Source organism: Aureococcus anophagefferens, assembly GCF_000186865.1.
Source record: "Aureococcus anophagefferens unplaced genomic scaffold AURANscaffold_4, whole genome shotgun sequence".
NCBI classification, from domain to species: domain Eukaryota; class Pelagophyceae; order Pelagomonadales; family Pelagomonadaceae; genus Aureococcus; species Aureococcus anophagefferens.
In genome coordinates, this window is record NW_008705564.1 from 2,849,788 (window position 1) to 2,859,310 (window position 9,523).

General features: G+C 72.6%; 5 protein-coding genes across 5 annotated transcripts in view; 4 read left to right on the top strand and 1 right to left on the bottom strand.

Annotated features, from left to right (window-relative positions):
- Positions 1–380, top strand: part of AURANDRAFT_62397 (hypothetical protein) — a gene marked incomplete at both ends in the record, with an annotated part of 876 nt that extends 496 nt beyond the window's left edge. Inside the window, one exon of the mRNA XM_009036192.1 lies at positions 30–380. Coding sequence (XP_009034440.1) covers positions 30–380 — 351 coding nt within the window. The remainder of the gene's footprint in view (positions 1–29) is intronic.
- A 3,641-nt stretch (positions 381–4,021) lies between these two features.
- On the top strand, positions 4,022–4,330 carry AURANDRAFT_15757 (hypothetical protein; the record flags this gene model as incomplete). The annotated part of the gene is made up of 1 exon (XM_009036193.1): positions 4,022–4,330. A coding segment is annotated over one exon (309 nt), but the record flags the coding sequence as incomplete, so codon positions are not given.
- A 133-nt stretch (positions 4,331–4,463) lies between these two features.
- Positions 4,464–5,630, bottom strand: AURANDRAFT_21828 (hypothetical protein; the record flags this gene model as incomplete). Its single annotated transcript, XM_009036219.1, has 4 exons — positions 4,464–4,652; positions 4,791–4,904; positions 5,203–5,411; positions 5,462–5,630. 4 exons carry the CDS (start codon positions 5,628–5,630, stop codon positions 4,464–4,466), a joined length of 681 nt encoding a protein of 226 aa, XP_009034467.1.
- A 344-nt stretch (positions 5,631–5,974) lies between these two features.
- AURANDRAFT_22191 (hypothetical protein) lies at positions 5,975–6,990 on the top strand (the record flags this gene model as incomplete). The annotated part of the gene is made up of 2 exons (XM_009036194.1): positions 5,975–6,318; positions 6,519–6,990. 2 exons carry the CDS (start codon positions 5,975–5,977, stop codon positions 6,988–6,990), a joined length of 816 nt encoding a protein of 271 aa, XP_009034442.1.
- Positions 6,991–7,687: 697 nt separating this feature from the next.
- On the top strand, positions 7,688–8,569 carry AURANDRAFT_22357 (hypothetical protein; the record flags this gene model as incomplete). Its single annotated transcript, XM_009036195.1, has 1 exon — positions 7,688–8,569. The coding sequence occupies one exon, from the start codon at positions 7,688–7,690 to the stop codon at positions 8,567–8,569; it is 882 nt and encodes a 293-aa protein (XP_009034443.1).
- Between the last annotated feature and the right edge of the window lie 954 nt (positions 8,570–9,523).

Here is a 9,523-nt window from a genome sequence, read left to right on the forward strand (position 1 = left end):
CCGGCGGCGACGACGACGCCCTGGACGAGGACGACGGCGCCGCCGCGGCGCCGGCGGCCGCGGAGTCGGACCCCGGCGCGCGGGGCGGCGCGGCGCCGGCCGCCGCGGCCGAGGCCGCGGACGAGGCCGCCGCGGCCGACGACGACGACGACGACGGCGGCGCGGGCGGCGACGACGACGACGACGACGACGGCGGCGCGGGCGGCGGCGACGACGACGACGAGGAGATCTCCGACGACGGCGAGGAGGAGGACGGCGAGGAGGAGGACGCGGCCGGCGCCCTCGACGACGACCCGGCGCTCCCCGGCGACAACGACCCCCGGACCCAGGAGCGGGAGATCATCGAGATCGACGACGACGACGAGGAGGAGGACGTCTAGGGGAAAAGCACGCTAAAAAAGAGCGACGCGCGCGGCGGGGGAAGGGCCGGCAAGGCGCCGCGGCCGGCCGCGCCTACTCGTCGCAGGACAGCGACGAGATCGAGTCCTCGTCGTCCGTGAGGAGGACCGCGTCGCAGATGGAGTCGAGCATGTCGTCGTCGCTGTCGTCGCCCTCGTCGCAGACGGCGCCGGCGTAGGCCGACGCCGGCGACGGCGGCACGAGGTTCGCGACCTCGGCGTCGTTGCGGCTGTCGACGGAGCCCGCGCCGATCGCCGGTACGGTCCGCGGCGCCGGCTCGGCGCGCTCGTCGAAGTCGAAGCCCGCGGGCAGGACGAAGGTGTCGTGGAGCACGGCGACGACGACGTGGGTCTGTCCCGGCGGGAAGAGGCGCGCCGCGGTGCCGCCGTAGTCGACGAGGGGCTCCGCGGACACATCGAGCGCGGCTTTCGTGCCGGACGTCGCCTCGAGGCCGTGGCGGCTCGCGGCGTCGACGCGGCGGAGCTCGACGAGCTCCGGGTAGTTGTGCGCGAGGAGCGCCGCGCCCAGGGCCCGGCGCACGGCGACGACGAGCACCGCCGCGGGGTCGGCCGCGTGGACGGCAACTTTCACGAGCGGGCACACGGTCGTCGCGACCAGCACCTCGACGGTCTCGTCGCGCGGCGCGAAGGTCGCGACGAAGTCGAAGTAGAGGCCGAAGCGGCGCCGGTAGTTGAAGAGGTAGGACCGCACGCGGCCGAAGAGGCCGGTGGTCGTCGCGCACGCGCGCGCGAGCGCCGCGGCCGCGCCGCCGCGCGCGACGCCGGGCGCGCCGTCCCAGGCGAGGCGCCAGAGCGCCTCGGCGTCGGCGGCGCCGACGGCGGCGCCGCCCGCGAGGTCCTCGACGGGCCCGAGGGCCGCGGCGCCGCCGGCGGCGCCGACGCGGTGCGCGACGAGGAGCGCGCCGACCACGGTGTAGACCTCGGCGGCCTTGAGGTGGGACACGAAGCGCTGGCAGCACCGCGCCGACAGGGGGCCCAGCGGGGCGTCGTCAAGGGGCGGCGAATTCATCGGGGGGGCGCGCGGAGAGCCGGGGGCAGCCGAAGTAGCCTTTTGTCCCGCGTTTTGGGGCAGCTTCTTTCAAGGCCGTGTATGTACGGCGTCAGATGTATCCAGAAGCTCCGGCCGTTTCAGGTTTGCCTTCGAGCCTTCAGTGCACTCTTTCGGCGCTCCGGCTCGGGCTGCCCGCAGCCAGTCGGGTCGCGGCCGGTCGGGTCGCGCCGTGCACGCCTTCGCCTCGGAGAGCCGGTCGAGCGCGCCGCGGTCGCCGACGTCGAGGTGCCATGGAGTACGTCACCTCCATGAGCAACGGCGCCGTCGACATCTTCCGGGGCCTCGCGGGCCTCGAGACGGGCGAGGAGGTGAAGACGGACTTCGAGATCCACGAGCCCGGCGCCCTGGGCCTCTCGCTCAACGGCGCCGGCCGCGTCACCGTCGTCGACGCCGGCTCCCCGGCGGAGGCGCACGGCATCAAGCTCGGCGACCTCGTCGCGGCGCTCAACGACGAGGAGGTGCTCCCGGGTGAGGCCGAGGCCGCGGTCGCGGGTCGGACGGAGCGGCCGCTGAAGATCTCCGTGTCGCGCCGCGAGGGCCGCGACTACGACGACCCGGGCCTGGGCGTCGTCAAGTTCCGCCTCGACGAGGAGTGCGTCAAGGCCGAGCGCATCCTGCAGGCCGCGCTGGACTCGCCCGCGTCGGGCCCGCCGCCGGGCGTGCTCCGCGGCGCGCACGGCGTCGCCTTCGTCCGCTGCTTCGAGACGGCCATCGGCACGACGAGCTCGCGGTTCGGCACGGGCTGCGTGCTCGCGCGCCTCCCCGACGGCGGCTGGTCCGCGCCGTCGGCCATCGGCGTCCTCGGCTTCGGCTTCGGCTGGCAGCTCGGCGCGCAGGTCATGGACTTCCTCATCATCCTCAACCGGCCGAGCGCCGTGCTCGCCTTCACGGCGGGCGTCGGCGTGACGCTCGGCGCGTCCCTGGGCGTCTCCGCGGGTCCCTACGGCGCGGGCTCGGAGAGCCGGCTCGAGCTCGGCGCGGAGGGCGTCGCGCCCGCGTGGACCTACGCCTGCACCAAGGGCATCTACGCGGGCGTCTCCCTCGAGGGCGCATCGCTCAACGAGCGCAGCGCCGTCAACGAGCGCCACTACATGCGGCCCGCGTCCTGCAAGGACCTCCTCTCCGGGAAGATCCCGCCCACGCCGGCCGCCGCGAAGCTCCACGGCCTCCTCAAGGAGCTCGACGACAAGCCCGCGCCCGCGCACTGGCGCGTCGGCGCCTGGCACGCGGAGGCGCCCAAGGACGCGCCGCCGGACGAGGCGCCCGCCGCGCCGGAGGAGACGCCCGCCCGCGATCCCGAGGTCGCCGCGGCCTAGGGCCGCGGCGGCCGCCGCCGCGCGCCGAGGCCGCGCCCCGGCGCGCCGCGGAGCGACGCCGCCGCTTCGACAGCGAAGCCCCGCCGTCCGGCGGGACCGCCGAGGCGCCGAGAACCCCCCGGGTGCGCGCGCGCTGTTATTGGCAGTAGCCCGACGCCTGGTTCCGGCCCTCGAAGCGGCGGAGCGACCGGCACCGCGCGCAGGTCATGCACTCCTTGAAGTTCGTGTAGTTGCACTTCTGGCAGGCCCAGTCGCCGGAGCGGTCCTCGTCGATGTCGTTGCCGTCGGCGTCCTTGAACTTGCCCGTGGCATGGAAGGTGCCGATGTCGGGCTTGGCCGCCTCGGATTCCTGCAGGTCGGCGAAGAAGTCCGCGCGGCTCTTCTTCTTCTTTCGCGGCGGCTCCGCGGGCGCGACGGGCGGCGCGGCGACGGGCGGCGGCATGGACACCGGCGCCGGCGGCGGCATGGACACCGGCGGCGGCGGCGGCATGGACACCGGCGCCGGCGGCGGCATGGACACCGGCGGCGGCGGCGGCATGGACACCGGCGGCGGCGGCGGCATCGCGTCGCGCGCGGCGGATTCGGCGGCGTCGGCGGCGTCGGGCCCGTCGCCGCGGTCGCGCTTCCGCGCCTTCTTCGCCGCCTTGCGCTCGCGCTTCTTCTCTTTCTTCAATCGCTTCTTCTCCTTTTTCTGCTTCTTGCGCTCGCCGCGCGAGCTCGGCGCCGGGTCGTCCTCGGAGCCGGCGCGCGGCCGCTTGCGGCCGTCGCCGGACGATCCCTCCGAGTCGCTGTCGTCGGACGACGAGTCGTGCCGCGCCATCGCTGGCCGCGGCGCGCGGCGGGTCGCGCGATGCTCGTGGGAGGCCGGCGGTCGCGCAGACAGCGGTGCGGTGCGGCGCGGCGGCGACGCGGAGGCGCAAGGCTTTGCCACTGCAAGGTCGACGATGGCGACGGCACAATCGAGCTTTGCTGACTGGCTTGCGCACTGAGCTTGCGCTCTGCCCGCTCACTTCGTCACGATGGTGCGCGCCCTCGTCGCCTTCGCGCTCTGCGCGCACGCCGCCGTCGCGCTCCAGCTCCGCGCGCCGTCGCCCGTCGCCCGCGGCGCGTCCGCGCCGCGACGACCGCGCGTCCTGCGGTCGTCGGAGGTCGACGAGGCCGCCCCCGCCGCCGCCGACGCCGTCGAGGCCGCCGGCGGCGCCCCCGAGGGCGTGGCGGTGGTCATGGAGGAGGACGACGGCCTCACGGAGCGGCAGCGCGAGATCCGCCGCCTCAAGCAGGCCGAGAAGTTCGTGGAGCAGGAGACCGGCTCTCACCAGTGCATCATCTGCGACTTCCAGTACCAGCCGGCCAAGGGCTGCGCGGGCGCGGCGCCGGGCACGGACTTCGAGGACCTCGCCAGCGGCTTCCGGTGTCCCACGTGCAAGTGCTCCAAGGACAAGTTCCAACCCGTGACCGTGACGATCGCGGGCTTCGCCGAGAACCAGGGCTACGGCTTCGGCGGCAACACCATGACCGAGGGCGACAAGAACGGCCTCATCTTCGGCGCGCTCGGGGCCTTCTTCGCCCTCTTCCTCTCCGGCTACCTCCTCACGTGAGTTTGGGGCGTCGGCCGCGCGCGCGCGGTGCGGCCTAAGCGCGCCGTCAGTCGGCTCCGCGGGGACCCCCTTAGCGCGCCTAGGAGACCGCGCAGGAGCTCTTGCTCTTCGTGTAGGCGGGCACGCTGCCGCTGTGGACGTTGGGGTCGTGCTGCGCGTGCTCGACGATCGTCGCCTTGACGACGGTCTGCGACTCGACCTCGATCTCCGGGCGCGAGAAGCTCGTGTTCGAGAGCACGGCGGCGACGCGGAGGAAGCACGACTTGACCTGGGCGCGACATCGGCGTCGGCGGCGCGCGCGCCGCTCGCGGCGCGCGCGGGGCGGTCGTCGCGGCGCGCGGCCTCGACGCGCTCGACGCGCGGCGCTCGAACGACCCCCCCCCCCGCGAAGGACCCCGGGCCGGACCTGGTCGCCGGACTTGGCGGACATCATGAAGCTGTAGAGCACGTTCTCGTCGGCGAAGCGGTTGTGGACCTCGGACTTGACCGCGCGCATGTGGCTCAGGTCGCACTTGTTCGCCTGGGCGGGACAAGAGAGATTCAACGTCGCTTCAACGTGAGTGTTCCGCGCGCGCGCGTTCCGGAAAAAGCAGCCATGCTTCGAGACCGTTCCGAGAGATGATCGCTCGTCCAAAAATCAGCCGAAACGAGTGGAAATCGGCCGAGATCGGAACCTTTGGGAATGTCGCTCTCTTCTCCTGCCCCGTTGTTCGCTATCAAGCCCACAAAGGGCAGGCTCGAATCGCGGAACGTCTTGCGGACGCAGCGGTACCTGGGCGGCGCGCGCGCGAGCGGTCGCTCGGCCGCCGCGTGCCGACGCGCGCGCGGTCGGTCGCGGCCGCGCGCGGCCGCCGCCGTGTCCCGGGCGCGGCCGCGCGCCAGTCCTCGAGGTTCGCGAAGGACTCGTAGTTGGTGATGTCGTAGCAGAGCAGGATCGCGTGGGCGCCGAAGATGTAGTTGTGGAGCATCTTCGACGAGATGGACTGGCCGCCGATGTCCCACATCTGCATCGCGACGTGGACGTCGCCTGCGGAGAAACTTCCCGGAGAAAAGAAGCGGTTTCGGGAGAGGCCGCACCGGGGAGGATGAGGTGCTTGATGAAGAAGTCGAGGCCGATGGTCTGCTTGTAGGACTGCGTGAACTCGTCGGAAGAAAAGCGCGTCGCGATGGACGTCTTGCCCACGGCGCCGTCCCCCAAGAGGATGACCTTGAACTGGCGCTGGTCGACCTTCTCCTCGTCGCCCATGGTTCCGACCGGCGGCGGCTGGTCGGGAGCCGCGGCGCGGCGCTGCGCCGACCGCAGCCCGACGCCGCGCGGCGACGGGGCGGGGCAACGAGACGGTTTGGCAGCAGTGCCCGGGGCAGCACTCGAGGTCAACGAGCCGGAGGTGCCCATGACGATAGAAAGAGCCCTTTCGACCTGTGTTTCGATCGTAGTACGCGCATCCGCGTCCCTCGGCACGCGTCGCCCGCATCATCTCGCATTGCCGCAGCGTCGCTCCGCCGGCGCACGAGCGCGTCGCATCGTCCGCACCGCCGCAGCGCAACGAGACACGCAGCCGCCACGCCGCTCGCACGCCGCCGCCGCCCATGGCCGCCGCCGGCGGGTCCTACGAGCTCTTCCTGGGCTTCGTGAGCGGCGGCGCGGCGTCCTGCGTCGCCACGGCGGCGACGAACCCCATCGACGTCATGAAGGTCGACCTCCAGCTCTCGAAGAAGGGAATAGGCGAGGCCGTCCGCGACCGCGTGACCGCGCACGGCCTCGCGTCGTACATGGACGGGTCCATGCCCGCGCTCGTGCGCGCCATCACCTACAGCGCCTTCCGCCTCGCCGCCTACCGGCCCATCAAGCAGGAGCTGTCCAAGGTCGAGGGCACGTTGGGGTCGCCGGCCGTGAAAGTACTCAGCGGCCTGACGTCCGGCGCGGCGGCCGCGTTCCTCGCGGGGCAGGAAAAGGGTGATTCAACGTCGCTTCAACGTGAGTGTTCCGCGCGCGCGCGTTTCGGAAACAGCACCCACGCGTCGAGAGCGCTCCGAGAGATGATCGCTCGTCCAAAAATCAGCCGAAACGAGCGGAAAACGACCGAGATAGGAGCCTCCAAAGTTGGGAATTTCGCACCCTTTTCCTGCCCAGGTTCCTCGCGAACCCCGTGGAGATGATCAAGGTGCGGAGCCAGAGCGGCTACTACCGGGCCCACGCCTTCGCCTTCGGCGACGTGCTCACGCACGGCTTCTCGGGCGTCGGGCCCCACGTGCTCCGCGGCGCCGTCCACACGGCGTCCCAGATCGCGACGTACGACATCGTCAAGAGCTCCCTCAAGCGCGAGGCGGGCCTCCAGGACGGCCTCGCGCTCCACGCCTCCGTCGCCTCCGTCGCGGGCCTCGTCACGACGGCCATGTCGTCGCCCTTCGACGTCATCAAGACGCACACGATGGCGAACCAGACGTCCGTCGCGCGGTCCGTCGCGACGATCCTCGCGGCCCACGGGCCCAAGGGGTTCTGGCGGGGCTGGTCCGCGGGCTACGCGAGGACGGGGCCCCACACCATCATCACCTTCATCACCATGGAGAACATCCACCGCGCGCTCGGCCTCGGCAACATCTAGCGACGCCCGCGCGCGCCGCCGCCCGACGACGCTAACGCGCCTGCCTTGTCGACGGGCGAAAGTGGCGGGCGACGCCCCGGTCGCAGGCGTTTCTTCAAAGTTACCGATGTTGAAGAGTGCTTGAAATCTTGGTTGAACAGGGGGGGGTTTGCTCCGTAGTGGCGCCCCGGCCGACCCCTCCAGCGCAGCGACGCGGTACTCGAAAGTCACGATCTTGAGCGCGATCGAACCTTCATAGTACCGTCGACTCGGAAACCAAGGGGCACGTCCAACACCATCGATGGTGGCGAGATCGGCTGTGCCGGATTTGTCCGTAGGAGCGCGGTGGACGAGCGAGGCCCGTAGGGTGGATTTTGGACCGACACCGAAACGGCGTCTCCGGCACTCACCAACCGTCCAGGGCGACGCCAGGGGTCATGGGGCGTCGCCCCGACCACAAAAAGCGACCGTTCTGCACCTATACGCAGCGCATGGCTGGCGCGTATACGCGCGTATTCGTACGTAGGCGGTCCTTTTTCGAGGATATTGTGCCGAGATCGTCGAGTTAGAAAGAGCTTGCTTCACGCGAGCGTAGCCACCGGACCTCTCCCGGCGCATGCAAAAAAGAGTGACTTTAGACGCCGCCGTCGCGCGACGGCGCCGACCTTGCCAAAGCAACCCCCCCATGTTGAACCACCCACTTCTGCGATTTTGCGCAATGGCCGCGCCCAAAAAGAAGACGACGTCGATCTCCCTCGCCGCCGGCTGCGTCGCCGGCGCCGTCGAGTGCTGCTGCACGTGGCCCATGGAGTACATCAAGACGCAGCTCCAGTCCTTCCGGACCGTCAAGGGCGGCCCGGCGCCGCCCTTCACGGGCATCGGCTCCGGCCTCGCCTACACCGTGCGCACGACGGGCGCGCTCAGCCTCTACAACGGCCTCGCGCCCGTGCTCGCGTTCAGCGCGCCCAAGGCGGGCGTCCGCTTCGGCGCGAACACGCACTTCCGCAACGCGCTCGCGGACCCGGACACCGGCAAGGTGTCCATGGGCGCGTCGTTCCTCGCGGGCCTCGGCGCGGGCGTCTGCGAGGCGACGCTCGCCGTGACGCCCCAGGAGACGCTGAAGACGAAGCTCATCAACCTGAACATGGGCCTCGCCGACGGCGTGCCGCACCTCCTGCGGACCGAGGGCCCCGCGGGGCTCTACGCGGGCTGGTTCTCGACGTGCCTGAAGCAGGGCGGCAACCAGGGGTCGCGCTTCTTCTACATGGCCCAGTGGCGCCTCTTCATGGCCGGCGACGCCGAGGCGAAATTGCCGCGCCACGTCACCTTCGCCGGCGGGCTCGGCGCCGGCCTCTTCTCCGTGGTCTGCACGTCGCCCTTCGACGTCGTCAAGACGCGGATGCAGTCCACGGGCGCGAAGGCCTACGCCTCGACGGCGGACTGCTTCCGGCAGATCGCGGCGAACGAGGGGCCCCGGGCCTTCTTCAGCGGCGCGGCCGCGCGGGCCGCACGCGTCGTCCCGGGCCAGGGCATCATCTTCCTCGCCGTCGACGTCATCTACGACGCCATCGCCGCCGCCGTCGAGCCGCGGGCGAGGTGACCAACACACCGCGCGCCCGCGCCTAATTCGAACGTCGTGAAGCCTCCGTGATTGACGCTGAAGCTGCCCTTTTGTAACTTCTTCCGCGGAGCATGGGGGCTGGCAGCTCCAGCGTTTGAGCGCGAACCCCCTCGGCGCATGCGCCGGCCGTCGCGGACCTTCACGAGCCGGCCGTCGCGGTCCCTCGGCATCGCCATGCCCATGATGCTCGGCGGCCGGCGGCTGTCGTCGCGCATGGTCCGGCGGGGCTCCGCGGCGAAGATTTCGCCGGAGAAGGAGTCGCGCTTCTTCGAGTGGCGGCGCGCGAACGCCGCGGCGCTCGACGGGCCCTTCCAGCCGTCGCACGCGCACCTGGAGGCGCCGGGCGAGGCGCCCGCGCGCGCGCGCGCGGCCGGGACACCGCGCGAGGCGCGGCGCCGAATGGACCGGCCGGACGGCGACGCGCGCCGGGAACCGCGCCGCGCGGGAAACGAGGCGGCCGCGCGGCGGCCCCGCCGGGACGACGACGAGGCGGCCGCGCCGGCCGCGCGGCGGCCCCGCCGGGACGACGAGGCGGCCGCGCCGGCCGCGGCGCCGCGGGCCGACGGCCCACGGCGGCGGCCCGGGCGCGTCGCCGCGGCGGAGGCCGGCGGGGCCGCGGCGCGCGTCGCGTCGCGGGACGCCGGCGGGGCCGCGGCGCGCGTCGCGTCGCGGGACGCCGACGGCGGCACGGCACGCGTCGCGTCGCGGGATGCCGACGGCGGCACGGCGCGCGTCGCGTCGCGCGCGGAGGACGGCGAGGGCTACGCGGCCGCGCGCGCGGCCTTTTGGGGCGACGCCGAGCGCGTCGACTACGCCGGCGAGGTCGAGGCGCACCGCGCGCGCCAGCGCGCGCGCGCCGCGTCCGCGTGGCGGCGCGCCGAGGCCGCGACGAAGGCGGCCGAGGCCGCGGAGGCGCGCGCCGCGGACGACGCC